This window comes from Erpetoichthys calabaricus, chromosome 1 (assembly GCF_900747795.2).
Source record: "Erpetoichthys calabaricus chromosome 1, fErpCal1.3, whole genome shotgun sequence".
In the NCBI taxonomy this organism is placed as follows: Eukaryota; Metazoa; Chordata; class Cladistia; order Polypteriformes; family Polypteridae; genus Erpetoichthys; species Erpetoichthys calabaricus.
Genome location: NC_041394.2, coordinates 270987077 through 271012643, shown reverse-complemented (window position 1 = coordinate 271012643; position 25567 = coordinate 270987077). Strand labels below are relative to the sequence as shown.

Below are 25567 nucleotides of genomic sequence, written 5' to 3'. Positions count from 1 at the left end.
AATGGATGGTTGGGGTCTTTTTTAGCTTTCTCCTTTATTTTGACACAACACTTGTAAAGTATGTTGTGACATTGTCATTATTTTTATATTCATTTCGGTAGAGTATTTCACAAACTTTTAAGAATGCTGAAAGGGTCACTTTTTAAAGAGAGCTTTCTTTTTGTGTAATTACTTCAGGAGAAACATGATTATATATACAAAAATGTAGAATTTTCTTTTTGTTGTTAACAGGCTCATTAATTCTGTCACTCATATCTAAAATATGTTAACATTCATATCACTTTTCAAAACATTTCACTCGAATGATTCAGTACATTCAAATTTGTGTTATTCATAGAGAACCATTTGTATCTGGCTGTTTTTGAAAAAAAAAAACAATGGTTCATGTATTTTACTTTGTTCTGAATTTCTGCCAAATCTTTCAGCACATTATAACCAGAGACCTTTCCTTCTGATAGATGTGCCTGGAAGTAATTCTAAATTTCAAATACTTCTTATTTAACACTGTCAGTGGTCAGTGCTTATTTTTGATGTAGTCATGCTGTGCTTTGAAATTAAAAGTGTTTAATATGTGTTAACACTGATGCTTTTATAAATGTTGTTTTTGCCTAAAAAAATGAAAACTGTATTTTTGTATATATGTTGGTCTTAAAACTTTCACCTACTTTTTATTTTTCTGTTTTACTGATTATTATTTATCATTGCAGTTCATTTATGGTCAGATATACTGCAAGATATTATTAACATATTCTTAGCTAGCTTACGAAGTACACTAGCAAAAGGCTGTACAGTATTTTTACCATAACTAACTTTTTAGATAGATAGATAGATAGATAGATAGATAGATAGATAGATAGATAGATAGATAGATAGATAGATAGATAGATAGATAGATAGATACTTTATTAATCCCAAGGGGAAATTCACATGAAGCATCCTGAAATTGTATGTTTTAGATTTAGCTAATTTTTATCATGTAGTAAAACTTTTCATCCATCCATCCATCCATTTTCCAACCCGCTGAATCCGAACACAGGGTCACAGGGGTCTGCTGGAGCCAATCCCAGGGCACAAGGCAGGAAACAAACCCCAGGCAGGGTGCCAACCCACCGCAGGACACACACACAAACACACCCACACACCAAGCACACACTAGGGCCAATTTAGAATCGCCAATCCACCTAACCTGCATGTCTTTGGACTGTGGGAGGAAACCGGAGCGCCCGGAGGAAACCCACGCAGACACGGGGAGAACATGCAAACTCCACGCAGGGAGGACCCGGGAAGCGAACCCAGGTCCCCAGGTCTCCCAACTGCGAGGCAGCAGCGCTACCCACTGCGCCACCGTGTTTATATTACTTATTTATTGCAGGCTATCTTGTGGACAACATTGTGTAGAATTACACTGAAAATCCACAACCCTGTAGTGGAATAAGAAAGTTCAGAAAATAGGTAGATAAATGAAATCAAGAAACCCAGAGCGTCTATACCCAATGTTCAATATTTTAGTCATGCTGACCCGCTGCATAAACAACATGTCCTATAAACTGACATCCTCATTATTTCCAGACTCTGCACTTTAGCTCTTTGCAGCTATTCAGTTTTCTTCATGATAGCTGTTGTGGGGACTCTCCTAATGTGTCAGAGGAGCTGCTTTTGTCCCTAAATTTCATTTGAGGCTGGATAATCAATTCTTCCTTTTTTGTTGTTGCCTCAAGTTAATTTCATACACTGCTCTCATGGCATTCTTCATTTAAAAGCCACAATAAATCTTTTGGCATTGGTAATTTTATTATTTACATTCCGTAATCCAAGTTTAAGTCTCCAAATGTTCTTTTTCTATTTATTACTAGGCAGACAGTGTGGCATAGTGAATAGGAAATTAGAATTTTAACCCTAAGACTACATGTTTAGTTTCCACCTTTGACTAGCCCTGAACAAGTCCCTTAACCTGCCTGTACTCCAAATGCACAAAATGTGTGGACAGTGAAGTACTCAGGATCTGCTGTTTGAAGCGTCTTGGGATGGTGTTCACTATATAAAAAAAGTTTGGCTACTGGTGCCTTTGCTGCTTTGACAAGCAATTTGTTTGCAGTTCACCAGTGTATGCCCATAAAATGAAATTCTCCTTAAATGTGCATCAATACCAGGGTGAATGCAAAACCATTTTGATTTCCAAGGACTGCTCACTTACACATTTTTATACTGCTCACTTTCTGCTTTAATATTTAATTGTAAAAAAACATATTTAATTCCTACGGGATTTATTTTCTGATATTCTGTTTGTAACTGCCTTAATGTCTTTCTAAAATAGAAGGTAGGGGCAAAAACGTGTATATAAAAAAAATGTGTATGATTTTTTTTTATTTATTGCTTTATTAACACAGTCAGATCCATGTGGAATGTCCCTGTCACATGGAGTTAGAAAAAGGTGGCCTTTCCACTTGCATGTCATAAAAGGCAACTAAAGGAGGATGGCGTCAGAAAGGGCATCCAGGCATAAAAACCTCTGGGCCAATCTTTACAAAATTTGGGGGCGACCAATCAATCTGACTGAACCCACACAATGGCCTTTAAACCATTGTTGGGTTTTTGTGGGTGAGGCAGAGACAGTCAGATCTGTATGCAATGGTAATCTTCTGAATGTTTCATTGCAGAGGAGTTGCTCTGTGTATTGTTTTTCCAAGTTACTCTTGAGCTGTGTACAAGAAATGCGAGTTATATTATTCTGAATTATGGGTGTAGTACTAGGGTGTTGTACCGTGTTAGCCATTGTGGATGTGGTGAGAAGTTAAGCAAAATGAAACCTTTTATTGGCTAACTAAAAATATTACAATATGCAAGCTTTCGAGGCAACTCAGACCCCTTCTTCAGGCAAGATGAAATGCACATCTGAATTATGAATGAATGGTTAACTATTCAGAAACATTATGGTACATGAGTTTCACATTAGTTATTATAACTGAACAAACATGACAATGTGGATCATCTCTTTGTTTTTTCTTTGTATAGTAATTTATGGTGAAATTTTGCTTTTGAGTCTGTAACATATTGTTGTTTTAACTTATTGTTCATTCTTCTTTATTGATTATTCTACATTTCATGTGACAGATATTGGTTGGTTTCTATTCATAGTTTTTGTATTTTCCTTCTTAATATTATAAATCTGCTCTATGTAGGAGTGTAATTCTTCTTTTCATGTAAAGCAAACAGAGAATTTTGTTCTTTGTGCATTAAATGAAAAAAGATAATGGTGCCCTTGTGTAACTACTGTTGATAACCTTTGCCATATAAAGTGCATTCTCATCTTACCTGCTTACTAACCAGACTTCAGAAGATATGAAAGTTTTTCTTTTTTTGTTGACTATTTCATAATCTTGACAAGTTTGGTTCTCCTTCTCAACAAGTACTGACTCTTTTTATGTAAGTAGTCTCCTGCTTAATTTTTATTGTATTGTCCGATATTTTACAAAAATGAGATAAACCTTTATTACCTTGTATTTTTTTCTGTTGTTATACTGTATATCTATACCATAAATGCTCCACTACCTAGCGGAGTACTGGTAATATAATATAAATAATACCATTCATATTTTGTACCATTACTGGCATTTAAAAATCCTTAAAACACTGAGCTTTTTCTTTATATTCTGCCTGAGGCATTCTATTTATTTCTTCCTTTGTAAAAGGCTGAGGGAAATGTTTATTCAGTTCATTCTTAATTTCCTGGTGATTGTCTGGGACCTTTTTCCATGTATACCACTGGGACTATTTAAATTGTCTTGAAATTTTTACTTGGGTAGCATTGAAGGATTTTTGCCGTTTGTTTTATCTTCCATTGCAATTATTTTTCCACTTACTCTCTCAAAGTTCCAGGTATTTGTTAACCCGTATGTGCAGTTTATGGTTTTAGTTGTTTCACTTTTTATTTTTCAGGAGCTTACTAACTTGTGTTGTGTTTTAGTAATGAATTATTGGTGTTTTTCCAAATCCTATTTCAAAATTTTCTATTTTGTATTCATTCTTTCTCTTATTCTAGATGAGAAAGCATCCGTCTGCTGTCATTTTAATTTCCACTTGTGTCACTCTAATGATTTAATGCATTATCTATTTCTAAATAATGATATGAAGCATAATCGCTTGCAGCATTGCTTCCATTGGTGACTAAAAGATGTTATTAAAAAAATTATAACTTGTGAAATCATCTATTCATTAAAAGTTAAATATGTTTAATTCCATTGCTCATATGGTATGACTAGTATTTACCCACTTAGGCCTAGTGCAGGCCTGCTTGTCAGCAGCTACAACTAGAATGTACAATACAAACAAAACAAAGATCTGGAATTGCAGTTAACTTTTTCTCCAGGTTGTTCAATATTGTTTTTCTCTTCCTAAACAATCTGCTTTCAACAGAAGTTCAGATATTATCCATCCATCCATTATCCAACCTGCTATATCCTAACACAGGGTTATGGGAGCCAATCCCAGCCAATACAGGGCACAAGGCAAGAACAAATCCCAGGCAGAGCACCAGTTCATCGCAGAGTGAACACACATACACAGCCCCACCAGACACACACTAGAGCCAAGATAACTCTGCCAATGCACCTAACCTGAATGTCTTTGGAACCTACGCAGACACGGGGAGAACATGCAAAATCAACGTGAAATCATTACTTAATAGTGCACAGCTAAATTAATTTACTTCTATCAATTCGTCATATATACATACTGTGAATAAAGGCGCTATATAAGCGTCCAACCCGGCACAGATTCACACTGAGGCACGTATAAATTGAACACAAATCTTTTTATTCTCTCTTCAGCCGTGGGGCACGTCTTACCTGTGTCCCACAGGCCCAACACAGTCCCACAAGCACTTAACACAACACAAATAAATCTTTTTCTTCACCTGTGGGGCACGTCTTCCCCATGAACCCCACAGGTATAACACAGTCCCAAAGTACCTCTTTCTCAAGACAGCAATCCTTCCGTTGGCACCACCACCACCACTCCTCCTCCTCCTCCTCCTCCTCCTCCTCCTCTCAGGCACCTCGTCCTCTTCCTCCCGATTCTGGCCCTGAGTGGTGGTTGCTGGCCTCTTTTATGGCCCTCCCGGGAGTGCTCTTGGTGCTTGCTTACCTGTTCCCAATTGCATTCCCATGTGGGGCCCATGATTAGACCAGCTGGGCTTAACTATCTCTGCCTCGCCCCCTGGGTGAAAACAATTTAGACTTAAAGATATGAGATTCCAGTTCTTGATATTTTAAAATGACTTCTATTTAAATATATCTCTAAGAACATTGAAACAGATAAGAAAATAAAAATTTTTGTGCATTTTGCTGTGAACTGAAGATCCATCTGGGGCACATCTTTCATTGTGCTTGTTGCTCTGAGTTTAAATGATCTGTCCTGAAATGCTGACAAACGAATTTGGAGAGTGACTGATTAAGGTACACAAACTCTCAGGCTTCTCTAGTAAATATCTTGTTTTTGAAAAGTATAGTGCCAAAATGTGTATTCTGATCTTAAAGTAGAAAGAAAGAAAGAAAGAAAGAAAGAAAGAAAGAAAGAAAGAAAGAAAGAAAGAAAGAAAGAAAGAAAGAAAGAATCTGAATTCCTATAGTGCTTGTCAAGTATAATGGTTCATTATGTTGGTTAACTTTTCTAACAATAATCACCTTATTAAATTTAAAAAGAACATTTTACTCCACAAGTGTAAGCATTCCACTTTGTTAGTACATTTTTAAAACAAGTATGGTAAGTCATTTGCAGCTTTCATCTAATAAGAGATCTCCTTTTTCTCCCACAGAACTGCAGTTTTCAAATAGTTGTGTACCATTTCTGGGATCAGCTGAAGGACTTTACTTCCAGACCCTACTGCTGGATGAGGAAAGGGGGCGTGTGTTACTAGGAGCCAAAGATCACATTTTTTTGCTTAGTTTGGATGATCTAAACAAGAACCCTCAGAAGGTAGGCTTTCTTGGTTTACCTCTTTTCAATTTTATTTAGTTAAACACATTTACGATCAGTCTTATGTTAGACAATGTGGATTCTTGTGCTAATACTACATTGTCTAAAATGGAAGAAATGCATTATTACATACTACACTTAAAACACATTTCCTTTTTATTAGCTTCTCTCTTCATTTATGGCTTATACATTATTAGAACTATACCCCAGAGACCCCTGGGTTCTATAGCATTAGTAGCTGTCACAATTTAATATCATGCCATGTTTTTTTGTTTCAAGAATATCAAGGAAAAAAGCAGTTTCATTTTATTTAACTTTACAGGATGCAATATAATTTAAAATGTATAACCTTTCAAAAATGTTTTGACCTACTCAATCCAGTTAAGAGACAATCCCAGTAGGATCTATCTATCTATCTATCTATCTATCTATCTATCTATCTATCTATCTATCTATCTATCTATCTATCTATCTATCTATCTATCTATCTATCTATCTATCTATCTATCTATCTATCTATCTATCTATTTATTTTAGAGTATCCTCATCCATTGTATGACTGTGTGGCTGAGTTGTCTGCATCGTGTGGTGAAGGTGGCTCAGTGAATTATTGTGATGGGCAACTTACATTTGGACAATTTCCATGTCAGCCAACTGAAGAAGAAGGCTAGCAGCATCAGCGCAGACACAGTAGACCCCGGGCATATCCTGTTTGATTCACTGACATCTGGTAGGCGCTATAGGGTGATCCAAACCCACACAAACAGAGTGAAAAATAGCTTTTTTTCCCCAGAGCTGTCGCCTCTGTCTCTCCCCTGTACAACCACTGAGAACTGATTTGAACCCCATATTGGACTCTTATTATACACACAGACAATTCAGCCCCCCAAAGGTTGAATGTTTTTACTGCTAGTTATTATTTTACTGCTTTATTTTGTATAAATGTAAAATTGAGTTATTTGCCTTTGATATTTTGATGCTTATTTAAGATATGTCATACCAGATTTTGTTGTACACAAGTAATGACAAATGAAGATATCTAAATTCTACTTCTAAAATCCATGCACATACAAGAAGATTAGCACATTTTTAAGAGTAGTATAATACTGCAGGGCTGCTGCTGTTGCTCTCCCAGACCCGTGAGGCAACAGCACTGATCACTGCACTATAATGTGTTAGAAAAAAAAAACACAAAACATTTGATAAGCAAAAAACACATATACAGCAGATATGTAAATCAAGAATTATTTAACAGCATCTCTTTGAACCTGGAATAGTGCCAAATCATATGTGTTAAAAATGATGTGCTAATGAAACACATTGAAAGAAATCATCATAGAGAGAATACAAAGTACAAAGTGAAGACAATCTACTAGAGAAAAAAAACTGCTAATTAAAGTTTACAAAAGATTTAACCTCAAACTATTTGTAAGACAAAATTTTTAATCCTGCATCCATCCATCCACCTTCCAAACCTGTTTATCTAGCAGAGGGTTGTGGAGAAGCTGAGACTCTCAAAACAAATATTGGGCACAGAGCTGGAAACAACTGTGGGCAAAGCAGCAGTTCATTGCAGAGTCCACACAGACCCACATAGGGCTAATTTGTAGTTCTCAATTAACCTAATGTGTGTGTATGTGTGTCTTTGAGAAGAATACGGGAGTACCTGAAAAAAAGTCACTCAGAATGCGGAGAGTGTGCTAAGTGTACACAAGCAAGTACCAAGTGTGGAATTTGAGACTAGAATGCTGGATCTATAAGGCAGCAGGACTAACCACCGTGCTTCCATACCGCACCTAAACTGTTTGGAAGGGTGTATAAATGTATTTATTTTGCATTTCTTAAATATTGTTTTTTAGTGTAATAGGTTTTTAAAAGGGGTATGCATATTCCAGTTTTTTGACAATATCAGTGATTTCTGTTCCTAGCAAAAAAATCAAAAAAGAAATTATTCTTCAACCGACGCATTTTCTGTATATGCTTATTTAATTCAGGTCAACATGGCCAAAATATCTCTTTTATTTGATAATGTTTAAAACAATAAGGGCATGTACATTTACAGTATGTTATATGTACTTGTAATACCTTTACCTTTGCCATGTAAATTAAAAAGGAACAATTTTTGGAGTAATCCATCCATCCATCCATTTTCCAACCCGCTGAATCCGAACACAGGGTCACGGGGGTCTGCTGGAGATAAATCCCAGCCAACACAGGGCACAAGGCAGGAACCAATCCCGGGCAGGGTGCCAACCCACCGCAGGACACACACACAAACACACCCACACACCAAGCACACACTAGGGCCAATTTAGAATCGCCAATCCACCTAACCTGCATGTCTTTGGACTGTGGGAGGAAACCGGAGCGCCCGGAGGAAACCCACGCAGACACGGGGAAAACATGCAAACTCCACGCAGGGAGGACCCGGGAAGTGAACCAACTGCCCACTGTGCCACCGTGCCGCCCTTTTGGAGTAATATGTGATAGTAATAAACTTAGAATTAAGTTTGTATCTAATGTGTCAAGGTAAGTTTCAAATTATATTTAAAATTGTTTGTTTTTCTTAGTGTAAATGAAATGACAAAATTCAGTGTATAATGCATATTATACTGTACATGTGTGATACACGACAACACTATGAGCTCCCTAGCTACATTTCTGCATCATGGAGTATTACACAACTCTTTACAAAACATTTCTGGACTGTTTAGACTTTACAACCCTTCGCTCTTCTCCTGTATATGTGCAGCTGTGTGCCAATAAAACTTTGAGTAACTCTGTTTGATTTTCAGTTTTTCATCTAATTTTGCTACTAGCTACAATAGTACACTTCTTGTTCTTAACTTTCAATTTCGGATTCTGTTTTATGTTAACTTTGTACTTTCGAATCACTGTAGCAGAACATCCAAACCCATTTCCAAAAAATTTGGGACAGTAAAATGATTTGTAAATCTTCTTTGTAAATGCAGTGATTTGTAAATGTTCTTTTATCCTTATTTAATTAATTTATTTTGGTAAATATACTCTCATTCTAAATTTGATGCTTGTAACACATTCAAAAAAAAAGAGGGCCTCTGTGAAGCTGAGTACAGTGTAGCCTCATCTCAGAATTTTAAAAGGCCACCTGTAAAGTGCTTGTGTAGGTCAAAAGAGTTTAAGATTAAACATCATTAGTAAATGAAGTGTAAAACACTGATTGTAGCAGCCAGAAGACGGCTTTCTAGGGAGCACTGTCTATGGACTGATAACCCTGTGGGAAGGATTATTCAAACAGGAGTGTTGTGAAGGTGAGGATGTCTGGTATTTTAATGGTGAAGAGAAGCCTGCATAAGGAGGACCTCTGGGTGGATCACAGGAGCTGGATGGTGATGCCTACTTTTTGCTTGTGGCATATCAGACACAGAGGCAGGAGACATGAGCTTTGGATCATAGATAGTTAAATCTATAAATTGTTTGCAATCCAATATTGAGGAATATTGTTTCTAACTTGATCAACTATTTTGTCACGCAGTTCAGCCATGACCAATCCTTTCTTGTGAACAATAATGTCTTTCATTGATGCTCCTTTTATAACCAATCACGATAGTGTCATCTGTTGCATAACCACCTCTTTACCTGTGAAAGGTTCCAAGCAGGTTTTATTTATTACATTACACAGATGCATAGGCAACCTGTCTCAATGTTTTTAGAATGTGTTCAAATGATCCAAATCAGAATTAACGTATATTAACAAATTTAAGTTTATGTTAAAATATGTAATATCTGAACTTTGTACTGTTTTTAGTTATATATGATAAAAGAGCAAAAAGAGATTTAAATCACTGTTTTCTTTCCATTTTACATACTGTCTCAACATTTTTGGAAATATGGCTGTATATGATGGCCTTTAAGCTTCTTTGAATAAAGATGCCTGCTGAATTAATAACAATGAAAAAATTAAAGTACACCACAGTCTCTTAGAAAGCCCACAGCATAGCTGGATAATTGGCAGTAGCTATTTAGTGACAAAATGCGGTGTTGAGTCTGTGTAGTATTTATACTTCCATTGTTTGTCTTGGCCTTGCTCCAAACCATTCCATTTCAGCCTCACTCTGGAGAAATACAAACATTGTCACCCATGCACGAACACACGCAAGCATTCACAACTGCGAAACAAATATGGATATGCTGGCTTTAGAGTGCTATCCTTGAGAAGCTAGCATGCTAAAAGTCATTACTACTCACTACTTACAGGTTTTTGTTATCTAAAAACCAATATATATTTAAAGTTCTTACACTACAACATGCTTAGCTTTTATATACTCACTTTTTTGTGATATCATGCACAGTAAACCTAAAAATCTTATTTGCACAATTGAAGTGTGGATTTGATTGTATTTTCTTGTAGTGTTTTCATTCAAATAAAGTACAAAATTAGATACATAAACATATCATAAACACATTAGACATATCATAATGGAATGTTTTTAACAAGAAAAGTTAACATTCTATAGTTGTTCATTTTTTATACCTTAAATTCTGAAAAACACTGCTCCTAAAATGGAATCATACAGCATAGCATAAAATACTCAGAGACTCAATATCTACCGATATTAATCTGTGAATTTTACAATTTGAGAGCTTCATTGTTATTTGCTTAGCATTATAGTTTTGTTGAAATAGAACAAGTCATTCTTTTGGTACCATTTGATAACATTTTTAGTACAGAAGAAAACATTGGAATTAGCTTGTTCAAACACAAATGCATTGTATTTTTAATTGTACAGTACAGTTTATCTGTAAAGTATGGCTCGCATGCCAGCACTCTAAACACTTTATTGTATGAATTATAGCTGCAGAAAGTTAGTAATAATGTACACTAAAACTTTTAGCCAGAAAAACTACACATATTTCAATATACAGTATATCCTGTTAGCTTGTACACTAATACCGAATCTTGCCAGAATGCACATATATAGAGTATGTTTCATGTGGTTAAAAAGTGCCACAGACACATAATCAGTCTTAGCGATGTCATTATTCAAACAAATAACAAGTTAAATATATTTACTGTAGTTATTTACAAATGTTGTCTGTGAATTCCATACTTACAGATTGAATGGTTTCGTTTTATTCACTTGTTTAAGTGAAAATAAAGGGAACAACAATACCACTTTTATTGTATAATAAACTTAGCTGGTAACCTAATTCCTTTAAACCCTAAGATTAAAATCCAATTTCCAATTACTTTCTCATACTTGATAAGATTATCGGAGGTGACAGTCCCAGTGAACTGTCTAATTCTCAAAATCCAAAATTAAAGTACTTTAACCTCATTCTCACACTTAATAATTGACAGGGTGACACACAAAGTTCTACAATAGTTTATGTTCTTCTGTTTAATTTGCACCAGTGTGTTACTTTGTCCCTTTTTCCTCATGGCTTAGCTTTACAAAATCTGAAGGCAGTGGTTGACATAGCAATTTACCAGAGTTAAAATATAACATTGTTAACAGGAATGATTATTTATGGAGTGCTTTTTAAGTTAACTATATTGAAGTTTCTGTATATTGATGTTTTAATATTTCCATTGTGAACACACACTAAGAAAATGGCATATTGGGATATTGCATTGGCAATTTTATGTTTCTGTAATAGTAATTTAATTAAAAAAACAAATTTAATAAAATATCTATATTGATTTTCTTGTAAATAAAGTTGAACTGGTAAGCTTACAGATTAAAGGTGTAAACCTGTAGTATTTAGATGAGTAAACTGGTGTGAAAGCCTAATCCATTTTAACAATCAACCTAACAATATCTGAACAATAACAGACCACACAAAGACACTAAGGCTTTCTTTATAAGGGTACTTAGCCCATTATTTCATACTGCTTTTGAACTTTGCCCTTTATCTTTCTTATCACTGCCTTCTTCACACAATTACAATTTTTAGAAAGATTTTTTCCTCAAACAGCGTAATTTAAAGAGAATGAATAAATTACCTTTTTTCAGTGAAAAGCATAAACAATAAAATTAGATAGGTAAGTTGCACAAAGGAAGAAGTTATGAGTTTATTACCCATTTCTGATTTACTGTGCGACTGAAAGTCAACTTTAAAAACTGTAAATAAACAAATATGGGATAGTAATATGTAAGATGTGTTGAATAAAAGCATCCCCTAATTAAATAAATGTAAGACAAATATATTTAAGAGATAGTTTGGATCAGGTTGGAGAAATCCTGCACTAAGGTTATTGTGAAACTATGGTATTTTACCACAGTCTAAATAAAAATGGGAGGGGGCAGTCATTAACATTATGGCTTCACAAATACGGTGTTTTTGGATTGAATCATACACCCGGTTCTCCCCCTGTAATCCTACATAACCTCAAAGTAAGTTAACAGTCTGGATCAAGATTCTTCACATACTGAGCATAACAGTTATTATAAAACATCATCAAAATGATAAAACTAACCTGTCTCACAACAGTATAATCCCAGCTCACTTTCCTTATTAGTAGGTGAACAATCCAACATGTGGTGAATTCTGCCTTACAATGACATGAGGACACTGACTTTGAAAAGATCGAAAAGCAATGCTGTTATGAATGCTTAACATCCAAAAGGCTGTTCTCTCTGTGGATGGAATAAGTTGATATTTCTTATATAAAACACAAATGTCCAGAAGGATCATGAGACCCTGCTTTCATGGTGTGTACTCATACTGAACCTCAAGATCAAGCAAGCGTTTACTACTCTGTTTCATGGGAAGTTTTTGGCCTCCCTTTGCTTTTGTCTGGACAGGGTTGATAGGTGTAAGCTCCATCTAAAATCTCACCTGCTAATGTCCCAGTGTGGACGACAGAAGGGAGAACCACTCTGGGCTACTTCTGCTGTTAACTGAGTGAAAGAAGTCAAAACAAGCCATATGTGTAATTGCAGTACATACAGGTATTTGCATATTTTGAAATTCTCTGCTATAATGCTAGTATTGTAATGCACTACTGTATTACACATTACACATTAATACCCACATAGGTCAGCTATACAGAATTAAATAGAAAAAGGCCCTATGCAGTCATTCAGATCATATAGGCTAAAGTACTAGTGTAGCATAAACAATGCAATACACACATGACACCAGCAATGACAGCTGAAAAAGAAAAGGATGCAAGCCACTAACCACAAAGTCAAACCATTTATTAAAACCAGTCAGCAACATACACTTTAAATTTAGTCTATCATTTCCTTAATTAATTTTGTTCAAAAACACCCCGAAATAGTTTTCAATAAAAATGCTTTACATGTCTTATTTTACTTTTGATTTTATGCTGTGAAACATTCCAACTTGAAAATAATTTATGGATTTTACAGATACACTGGCCTGCATCAAAAGAAAGAGTGGAAATGTGCAAATTAGCTGGAAAAAATTCACATGTAAGTATAAAGTGTTGAAAAGTAGATTTTTAAAAGCTTTTATGAACAAGGTTATTTTTATCCGTGAAAGAAATTATGTACATTCTGCTGATGTAGAAGTTTTTCCTTTAAGGAATCAGCCAAGTGCTCAAATTTTTACATAGACCGACCATATATTACATTTCTTTAACAACTGAAACTGTGATTGAAGCCTGCCTCGTCAGTCTTCTATTTTTGAATTTGTCTTTTCCTTTTCTTACATCAGCAAGAAACACAACAGTAAACATTTTATATTAGTGTATTAATGTTTTAGTAATTCTTCAAAATAGAAACTAATTCTTATGCATGTATTAGTCAGATACTGCCATGTAAAACTTGACCAAAGGCTTTATTTGGTCTACAGTATATTTTCCAGAAACAATTGAAAAACTAAGCAGTACATAGCAAAGAGAAATGCTTGACAGTATACAACTGTATTTAAAACCCTATTGTATTTAGGGTTCTTAAGCTCTGAACATGTGATGTAATGAAAAACAGAAATGATCAGTGCAGGAAAATAGAATGTTAATTTCTACTTTCCAACTTTTTATATTTAATTTAAAGAAATTCCAGGTTAAATAATTATTACTGTCTCAAAATTTGTGAAGTTGTCTGAAAGCATTTCTTGTGTGATAGCATTTCTTGATCAGCATCATTGTGAGCTAGAATAAAAAGTTTAAAATTTTGATGTTATTACTATACAATAAAGTGTATGTTGAGATTTATTTCAGGTGATATATATGTAAAATTATAAATGACTTGTAGTACATATACTGTATATTCTGCATTGGGTTATATGTCAAAAGAGATTTAAAGTGGTTTGGATGGTTTTGGGTGAAAACAACATCTGAGCCAAACATCACTCATTAAGGCCTTGAAATCACAGGTCCTTAGGAAAATATTGCTTTAACCAAACTTTAAGAGTGTTTTATGGCTTCTTATAATAAAATACATAATTAATAGTACCACTCTCTGTGAGTGTAAATCTGTTTATAAGAGCAAGTTTTATTATACAAGATAATACTAAAACATAATATTAAGCATACTGAAAGCTTGATTTCCACAAGCTCAACATGTGCAGGACAATAAAACTAAACATTACTATATAAACTTTATATTCCATTTTTTTCCTTCTACAGACAGAATGTGCTAACTTCATCAGGGTATTGCACCACTATAACAAGACTCACGTTTATGCTTGTGGCACAGGAGCATTTCACCCAGTTTGTGGGTTTGTTCAGGTTGGAAGTCGCGGAGAGGTAAAGTAAACCCAGTCCTTGCAAAATATGGCAGGAAGCTGCCTTGTGATCAGATGTTATTCTACGTATAAAAACATAGTGTCACCCTTTGTTTTACTTGAAATGTATTTTTTTAAATGAAATGTCAATGCTAAATAATTTTAGTAATTGTAAAAATCACTGAGAATGATAAACCTCAACTACAATTCTAAAATACCTTGGTTATTTTCATTTATGCACTAATGGCTGTTTTTTATCTGCTTCAATTTGCTATACTTAAAAAGTTATTAGACTTTTTCAAAAACTTTTTCTATCTTTTATATTAAACATATTAAACTGCTGCTGAACGTAAGAAATAGTAAAGTCCAATACCTTCCAAAATGCACATCAAATTCACTATATACTGTACAATGTAAATTAAAAATGTACTTATATGTATTTAGAGGATACCTTCAACCTTTGTATTTTTGTCACAGCAGGAATCCATAATTCGCCTACATGCAGAAAGTCTGGAGTCTGGTAGGCTGAAGTGTCCTTTCGATCCAAAGCAGCCTTTTGCCTCCGTATTGATAGGTAAATAAAGTTCCTTTTCTTACCATGTTCCTAATTTAAAATTACATTAATGAGTTTAAAAGTATATTCAATTAGACTTGTTAAACCATACAGTATGTTGAAAAATCGTGTGTGCATTAATGGGTTCAATAGCTTAAAAATCTCTTAAGAATAAAATGAGATGCATACATTTTATTATGATTTAATATGATAGATTTTGATTTGTAACTAATTAAAAGTTTGTTATAATAAGAAGGCAGTTTGCATTATTGGATTATAAAGCACATAGCTAGGCTACCTTTAAAATTAATAAGCAATTGTAGAAACCGTTGTGATTTGTGAGAATGTTTTTAATAAAAATATTACATACGTATGTGTAAATATAATTATTATATTTAAATATTGCATTATTTATTTTAGACACAATTTTCCAAGTGTTCCAGTATAATATTGATCAAAAAAATTGCTTGTCCACAAATACTAATTCAAAATTTATAAACAGTTTTAAGATGAAAAGGCAGACAATGATAAAATGTTGGGACATCAGATGATAAACCCCATGTAACTGGATAGAAAAGTTTTCAAAAATACAAAATATAGCCAGTGCTGTGATGAGATGTCTTCTCAGACGCGAGTTCAATGACTGGCTTGTTTTGGTGATGGTGTCTTATTTAAGTTGATTCCAGAGGAAAGGGTAAGTTCAAAAGCTGGAAGTGGAAGTTACATTAGGGCTCCTCACAATCCCAATCTTTTTCTCTGAGGGCAAAAGGCATGGAGAGGCAGTAAATGACAGTGCCACCCCTCAACTTAGAATTATCAGTAGATAAGCAATGAAGTTGTCTCCCATTGGTGCTTGTGTATATAGTATATGTACAATATGCAGAGAGAGGAAGACATCTAAAAAAATAAACATTATTGAAACAAACATATTCTTTTTCTAATCCGAAATTTACTCATTACAAAATCATACTCCCATGCTAGCTTATTCAAAGCCATTTTAGGGTTGCCAGTAAACCTGCCTTGACATTTAAGAGGATATATTTATGAACTCTAAAAAAGTGTACACTGGCATTATGAAAAAAAAAAGTGATTTCCACTCCAGGAAAAACTGGACTACAATAAAAATGTATTATGCCTGGCACAGAGATCTAAAAGCACTAACCCTTGTGTTACCATGCCACCCATTAATGAAATATTTATGTTAAAATATGATATACAGTGTTTTCACATTCATGTTATTCAGCTGCAAAATCAAATGTAAAGAAATACAAAATTTAAATGCAGCTATTTTATATGCAATTATGAAATTAACCAATTGAAAATAAGATGACCACTTCAATAACAGAGGCAACAAAAAACCTATTTAAATTAAATACAAATGCAGTTTAGTACACGTCTTTAAAAAATGGAAGGCAGTTTTTTTTTAGAGCTTGATTAATTTCTGTGGATATCTTAAAGAAGTAACTTCAAAAGATCTGAGAATAATGGGAACATTTATGCCTACAGGGTATAATCTCTTTAATGAAATATAAGTCCATTAGTACTTGGGAGAAAGAGAGTAAATGAAAATGACAGAGTTGAAAAAAATGCCATCTGGGGGGTCCTTGACCTACTGAATAGTACTCCACCCCTAGGCAACCTAGAAGAGGGTTTATAATGATCCCAGAAAGTTAAATATTATCCACTGAATAAATTCTTGCTAATAGATTCCAGTGTCTCTTACTCAACATCTGCTTGTAAACAGTTCCAGATATGTTTCACTACAACAGTAAAAGTGCTTCTTTCCACATTGGTCCCAAACTTTCCTATCTTCATGTTCAACTTATTATGTTTCAGTTCTCTGTGACCGGCAAGGGATACTTTCAATGAAAGCTGTAATTATCCATATTATGAATACCAGAGATTCAGTCACAGAGTAAAACAATGGATGAACTTTAATTTAATTTTCTGTGGTGTATATATATATATATATATATATATAGATTGTATATGTATAAGCAAAATTAAATTGAATTGACTTGATATATGATTTAATTTAAATCTACCTAATCACATCTTCCATTCAGATGGTTAGAGTACTGCAGCAATTTCCAAATCTGTATACAGTATATACAGTATATGCCTAATAGTGCTGCCTCACATCAAGGAGACTGGTTAACGTCCCAGGTGCCCCCTGCATAGAATTTGCATGACCATATGGGTTTCCTCCAGGTGCTGCCGTTTGTTCCCACAGTCAAAAGACATACTTGTTAGGTGAACTGGAAATGCAAAATTAGCCCTAGCATGTGTGTGAGTTCACCCTGTAATGAACAGGCACCTTGACCATGGATTACTCCTGCCTTGCACTCGATGCCTAATAGAATAGGCTGCAATTGTCCTACTCACCTGTCCTAGATAAGCGGTTAAGAAGATGGATGGATTTCTAATATATAAAGTTGTGTGGATGTGTTTGTCCAGTTTTCAAGTCCACACCATTTAATCTATCTCTGACATATCTGACACAGATTACCAGTTTATACAGGAGAAGACGTAGGCTATGTTTCATTCTAAAATTTAGTTGTTGCTCCAAACCCTGGCAGCACCAGATATCCCTTCATAGTAAATATATATATATATATATATATATATATATATATATATATATATATATATATATATATATATATATATATATATATATATATATGTGTGTATATATATATATATATATATATATATATATATATATATATATATATATATATATATATATATATATATATATATATATGTATATATGTGTGTATGTTACGGCCAAAACCTAAAATTGGCCAAATCGGGAAATGGCCAATGTCGCTGTAAATTGACCGGCCAATGTCCGATCTTTTCCTCGATTTCGGGATTTGGCCAGCCAGTTTGCGAAATGGCATGGGGCGATCAGCCAAAGTCGGAAGGAAAAAGGCATGAGCAGCGATTTGTTGCACACTTAGTAGTGCAATTGCGTTGAGTGTAGCCTTGGCGGCTCATGTTCAGAAAGCGGACGCCACTTGGTTGTTTTACAATAATTAAGATCAGGTATATAAGTAGATTTCACATTTATCATTTTAGCAATAAAATAGTGACTTAACATCAGGGACCTATTTTATTGACCTTAAGGTTAGTGTTTGGGCGAGGGGAAGGCCGTCTCAAGTGGCGTCCGCTTTGAACAAGACCTGCCTTCAGCAGTTTCTCGTGCAGAATGGAAAACTCACTTCTGAATCTGCATCTGAATATTTTTAAGCATCTTCGCAATTTTTAAGCATCTTCGCACCTTGAGCGGACAGTCTTATATCAGCACATCGGATTTTGACCAGGGAGTTCTCGCCACTTCGCGAAATGGCTGGCCAAAGTAGCATATATGCCGGTCATTTCTAGTACTTCGGACTTTGGCCACACCTCGCGGCCAAAATGCGAAATGGCCAGTCAATTCGGGAACTGGCTGAACTTCGGGTTTTGGCCGTAACATATATATATATACAGTGGAACCTCGGTTCACGACCATAATTCGTTCCAAAACTCTGGTCGCAAGCTGAAGCAATTTCCCTTATAAGATTGTATGTAAATACAATTAATCCGTTCCAGACCATACGAACTAGATGTAAATATATATTTTTTTTAAGTTTTTAAGCACAAATATAGTTAATTAAACCATAGAATGCACAGCGTAATAGTAAACTGAATGTAAAAACATTGAATAACACTGAGAAAACCTTGAACAACAGAGAAAACTAACACTGCAATAGTTCGCGCTATAGCGCTACCAACCGCTGGCTAAAAACACTTTTTTTAATGAGTTTTAAGCACAGGGAAAAAAATGAACATTTGAAAAAATCCATAATTTAATAAACCACCATGAAAAGTAACATTGCAACAATGCACACTACGAACTGATCGCTGTAAACGGAAGTGAAAACAAAATGAAGCCCATTCTTTAACAGCCTTCCTACCTTATGCATCCAGCCTTCTGCCTCACGCTGCCTATGTGTGTGTGCGTCTGTCTCTCTCTTGCGCTGCCTGTGTGCGCGCGGCTGTCTCTCTCTTGTGCTGCCTCTGTGTGTGTGTGTGTGTGTCGTGCGCTGTCTCTCTTGCTCGCTGCACAGGAAATGCACAGGGAGAGACTGAACATGTACAAACCGAAAGGGAAACTGGCTTGTTCATATACCGAGTGTGTGGTCGTGTAATAATAATTTGTTCTGGAAACGTGCTTGTAATCCAAAGCACTCGTATATCAAAGCAAATTTCCCCATAAGAAATAATGGAAACTCAGATAATTTGTTTCACAACCCACAAATATTTATATAAAAATGATTAATACAAAATCTTCACTCTAACTAATGGAATCACTGCTATCTGTTGGCTCACTGGAATCTTTTTCTTTTTTTGCGACTTTAACAAGGAAACCTATCCAATGACTGTTGCTTTTGCGTGAAGAGTCACTACACTTGGACACAAAATTAAAAAAAATGCTTTATGCACTGTAAGGTTTCTAAACTCTTTTGGGATCCCCCCCTCAACGGGACAACACACGTAAAAGCGTCCCAAAGCAAGCAACCGCAAGCTTCCAGCGCTATAGCAGTTTGCCGTAAAAGTGAATCAGAAAAGATTGCAGTCAAGCTATAAGCACCTGCTGTCGATGGGTGATGCAAGGAACATTATAAATGCAAGAGCACAGTATTACTTGGTCACGATCCTGCCTGATTGCTGTGTCTCTGTATAGGAGAGCGGTAGATCCCACTACAATAAATGACTGTGCTGTTCCTGTTTCACGCTGAATAAAGCTGGTTTTACTAAAGTACTGAGTCTCAGCCTCGTGTTTTGGGGTGCATGACAGGGACTTGCACGTTACAACACACACACGTGGTCACAATGCTATAGTAAGCAGTATACACTCATACGGATGTTGACTATATGAGTGAGGCATGCTGACTGAGAACGAGTATGGGAGACGATCAACCCACAATCCCCACGTGATACTCGGCGGACAAAGCGTATACGTACAAACAGAGGTATTTATTTTTTATGGCAGAGATTATAAAGGTCTTTCTTTAACAACAGAGCAGAACAGTAATCAAATATGTTGCAGGATTTGATATAGAGAAGTCATTTGATTTTTTAACACATTAATAGAATAAAATTCAACACAAAAACAAAAGCTAAAATTAGAAGCATCTTTCCCTAAGAGGTTATTGTTTGCTTGAGTGCTAAGTCTTTCAAACAGGTTTCCACTTTGAGGCCAGTGTTCCAATGCTTTATTGTGTGTGCAGACTGTGTTTATGGCAGTGTTGAGCTGCTAGTGAACTCAACTAGCATCCAGTGCTGCAAAGTATTTAATCAGGTTGTGCCGACACACCCAATCTATTGTTCACAGGTTGCGTGTGTTTTTATTGTGTTTAACATGTTTGGACAATCGGGAGTGGCTTTGTCTGAATTTTATGTATGCAAACTGTGGCCCATTCTGTTTTCTCTTTAAATTTATTATTTTCTGTGCACAGTATTATTGTGAAGTACTGCTTTCAAGTGTCACATTCATTTAAAGGCTGCATGAGTCATAAGTCTGTCATGCTTTGCAGATGCACCTCAAGCAAAGAAGATTAACATATTAATAATAAGAAATATTTTAAAGCACATTTTGTTCAAACATATAGCACCAAGAATATTTAAGATATGCTTTAACATATCTGAATATATACTTTCTTTGATATATGTTGTCAAATCTTAATGATTAGGTCATTTGACAGCCCTACCCATTCTTCTGTATTGAAGGTCAAAATTGAAATTTAAAGGTTAAAACAGATTAGAGCATTACATTCACAACACCCTTTAAGCTGCATTGCAACAATGCAAGCTCTGATTTAGAGAAATAGTGGCTGCCCTCTGACATTCTTCTGGAATGTCAGTTAGCCAAACAATCCTATGTATAAAACTGTTTTTGAAACCCAGGTACATAACATTTTAAGTTAATTTCCAAAGCCTATGACCTACATAACATTTTAAGTTAATTTCCAAAGCCTATGACCAAAGATGAGGCAAGCTTTGTCTGAGGACTTACCTTCTGTTTTAACACCACTTCCTGATACACTAAATATCTTTTGGCCAGCCTCATGATCACCTAATCCTCACTTTTGACTTTCAAAGAGGTAGTTGAACCCCATCATCTAAAGCAGTTCTCTATCATCCCTAAGAATAGAGCAAGTCACACTTTTATCTAGAGTGGAACATCAGATTCTCATCCAATTTGTACCATATAATGTTGGGAACCACTTCAGTGGATCGCAGTCAAATACATGTAAGAGGACACCATCTGTGAAAATCACAATTAGGACAGTGAACATGAGGTACCCTTGATGGATTTCATTGCCCCTCGTGAATGTGTTTTATTTATGGCCATGTATGCACACAAAACTGTCCATGCTGGTTCATTGTTTCAAGGATGGCAGAGAGTTTTACATAGTTGCAGCATGTCTCACAATTTCCCCTTAATAATATAAAATTAATGGATTAATACTTAGTATATCAGTTCATTTGTCTTTTAAACTTCTAATCCAGTTCAGAGTCATTGTGAATGAAGCCAACCCTGGCACCACGGGTTACAAGAAAAGAACCAGCCCTGGACAGGGTGCTAGCCCACTGCAGTATCATGATTCCCCATAAAATCAAAAAAATAGCACAGAAATAAAACAAAACAGAAATTTCTCCATAAATTTTAAAGACATACTGCAAAGTTTTGCTCATAAATACATGTCTATAGAGGAAAATGTATATTATATTTTTTTTTAATAGGGAGAATTACTTATCTCCTACAGAGTAGTATTCCATTCAGGGCTTTTTCATAATTTACACTCATTGCTGCTTAGCCTAGTTTCAGATTCCTGCAACTCCAACCAATGAAGACAGGTACAGAAAAGAGATAAGTATATGAAAATAATGTTACAATTTCAGCAGAATTATTAATGGTAAAATTCCAGTTATGTAAAATGATACTCAAAGTGACTCTGAAGGTCTCACTTTAAGATCTGACACTGCTTGAAGAAAGTCAATTCTTTCACTAGAGGATACTTTAAGATAGTTCATGTTCATTTGTCTGTCTGTCAGTAAAACAAATACTAATTACACTGCCCATTCTTCATTATGGCACCCTGCTCTGTGTCAGTGCTATTGTCACTTCCATGAAGAACATGGTCACTCAGTGATTGATGCATTTATAAATGCTTCTAGTAATAGCTGGCTGAAGGATGTTATGTTACCAATAAGCTGGAATTCATTTCTTACTGAAAGGTTCTTTGTTAAATCATTTACCTGAAAACAAAAAAAAAAAAAAAATGAAAACAGACACAATTAATAGATTTGTACTTTTTTTACTAATCTCGTATTGGGTTATACAGTGTAGTGCACAAGTTCATTCCTTTGTAAACAGAAGTGGCATTTTGTCAAAGTCAAAAATAGTCACACTAGGACAGTAACTAAGTGCCCATAGATTCAGATGAAAGTTAACTAATTGATCACTTAACCACTTCCATATATATAAAGCAATCTTTAAAAATATAATATTGCTATTTTTAATATTTAATATTAAACTGTAACTAAAAGTAACTTTTTCATACATCTAACATATTTTTATGGAAAAATAGAAATACCAAAGTCTTAAAAGTTCATTTTTTTCCTTTCTTCTAAACTCCTTTAAATATTTTTATGGAAAAGTAGAATTACCAAAGTTCTAAAAGTTCATTTTTTCGTTCTTATAAACTCCTCTCACAAATAATTCAGAAAATAGCAAATTGTGGTAACACAATAGATCAGTGGTTAGCATTGCTGCTGCAGAGTCCTGGGTTTCAATCTAGCCCACCACTGCCCATGTGGAGTTTCCTTAAACATCTCAGAGGTGTCCAGGTTTGTCTATCTGCTATGTCTAAATTGGCCTGGGATGTGTAGATGTACCCTGTGATGGACTGCAGCCCAATACAAGGCAAGCTCCTGCCTTGCAATCAATGTGTTCAATTTGGGTTGAACATTGGCCCTCGATGACCCTAAACCAGATAAGAGGGTTTGAAACTAAAAAAGATTCAAAATTATGAAGTGCTTAACACTGAAATTGCAAAAACCTAATCGAAATTAACATATGTAGTTAATAAAATATACACAAGACAATAAGCTTCAACTTGACCAACTAAATATCATTCTTTTAGTAGATTCTCTCATTTATTAAATTACAGATGCTACAGATATTGCTTATGATTTTAGAGCATAATATAATAAATATAAAATATAAAATAAATTATAAAACAAACATTCAGTAGTGCCATGTTAAAGAATAAATCAGTTTGTAAATGAACTCTCACGGTTTCTTTTAATCATATAAATGGTCAAACTTGTAGTTTAATTCATAATTGTATCACATGGTTGACATGGCAATGCATATCAATTTCAATCACCAAAATCTGTAAAAAAAATTAGGGATAGCTACTGTTTGGTGTATACTATATGTACATGTATATGTATATGTACATAGTTACCGAATGATACATTTTTGATGGTATGAAATTCTTTTTAATTTCTACTGTATGAAACAGTTTCCTTGGAAGATGTGGTCAGTAGTGGAGTATCATGCATATACAGTGTGAATATGTCAGAATAATAATACACCATCTATTACTAATGCCTCATAGTGCTTGAAACCTCAGTTCATTTTCTAGCCTTGTCACCTCTGTGTGGAGACTGAATGATCTCCCACTGTTGACTTTCTCCCAGTACTCTGACTTCATTTCACATACCAAAGATGTGATGCTAAGCATATTGGTAATTCTAAAATGAACTTAAATGAAATTGAGATTATTTTACAAATCTGGAGGCACAAAAGTGTTGTTTTGCCAAGAGTTGCATACCAGAGCCTTGGTGCAGCAAGAATACTGGCATTAGCAAATATCTAATTGGTTTATATAAAGTGAGGAGCAACAAGCATTCTGGAATTTTGGCAATTGCAGTTTTGAAGATTGATAGCAAAGTATTGAAACTACTTCTGCGTCAGACAGAAAGCAAAAATACTTAAGCCATTTGTGGGGCAGTGTGATTATTAAGTTTAGCGTGTGTGAGGAAACTGGCAGATGCATTTGGAAACTGTCCAAATCTGCTGATGCTTTGTGTAACTGTTTGATGAGGACCACACTCTGACTTTAAGTGTGTCATGTTTTTTGGAACAACTTATGAGAACAAATTGAGCCTGTTTGGAGATTAATATGTAGATGAAATCGATTACTATAAGCATATTTGTTTATGTTTATAGAATATTCACAACATATGGAGCTAAAGCTATGGCCAATTAAATAATTGCTTATTATAATAATGATTTAGAAATTGTTTTTGGTACAGACCTTGCATGCATGTTTATATTGTAGTTGTTCACTGCTTTTTGTAAGTTCATAAAGACTATAAGTGAAGCTTTATGGACACCACTATTTCCACCTTTTGATTTCTCTGATTACCTTGGTCTTTTTGCTACTTTTGCTGTGTGCACTTGGTGACATCTAGCCACCAGGACATATCAAAACAACAGGAGAAGTGACAGAAATCTAGCAGTTTTATTGGAAAGATGTTGCTCAAACAAAAAAGAGGAACATCTGAAAAAAAACACCTCCCACAACAATACACAGTGATAAAAATGTTAGTAAAAGTGCAGTCTTTATTAGCAGAATAAATAAATTCTTCCGGAAGGTAGAAAAAAGAAAAAAGGGAGTAAATCTAAGAAAGAGCAAAACCCGCTGCTCCCCTGTTTCTGTCAAATAGATTGCTGTCTATCTGGTGAGGTAGCATGACCCTTTGCCCACCACAGTACCACCTCTAAGACCTCCCTCTCTCACATTCACCTGTTTCTGACAGAGATGTCTGTTCTTCCCAGCAGTTGGGTGTTCACCGACTGTTCCTCCAACTCAGCACTCAAATGAATGGTAGCATGCAGAAAGATTTAAATACCCTTACTTCAGGACAAGTTCCAGTATTCATTCACTGCAGTTGCGTCAGAGATACAAGGTTAGAACTCCCTTTTTTCCAGAGCTTTCTATTGGTCTTCAAGAGACAGCTATCCATGGAAGAAAAACCCTAGCTGCCTGCACTGTACGAGGAAGAACACATTCCCAAATTTTGGAACATGTGCCCTCCATTGACCAGGAGGTGTTTCCACCACTGCCGTTTGCTTCTTGGTCTTATTCTCCTTATAAGTAACTGAGTTGCCTGCCCTTAAGTGGTGTCTCCCAGGGCACATAGCACAGACACAGGGTAACGAGTGTGATAGGCAAATGGCCAAAAATAACTTTATTACTCTTTAATGGTGTAGTAATTTTACACTCTGACTCTGAA

General features: G+C 35.1%; 1 protein-coding gene across 2 annotated transcripts in view; it reads left to right on the top strand.

Annotated features, from left to right (window-relative positions):
- The window catches only part of sema3d (sema domain, immunoglobulin domain (Ig), short basic domain, secreted, (semaphorin) 3D), a 187311-nt gene that overhangs the window by 87554 nt on the left and 74190 nt on the right, over positions 1 to 25567 (top strand). The window contains exons 3-6 of one of the 2 annotated variants that reach the window (XM_028814985.2): positions 5813 to 5973; positions 13332 to 13394; positions 14552 to 14671; positions 15127 to 15223. In XM_028814985.2, the coding sequence (XP_028670818.2) occupies positions 5813 to 5973; positions 13332 to 13394; positions 14552 to 14671; positions 15127 to 15223 (441 nt within the window). The remainder of the gene's footprint in view (positions 1 to 5812; positions 5974 to 13331; positions 13395 to 14551; positions 14672 to 15126; positions 15224 to 25567) is intronic. The other variant, XM_028814990.2, reaches the window with a different exon arrangement.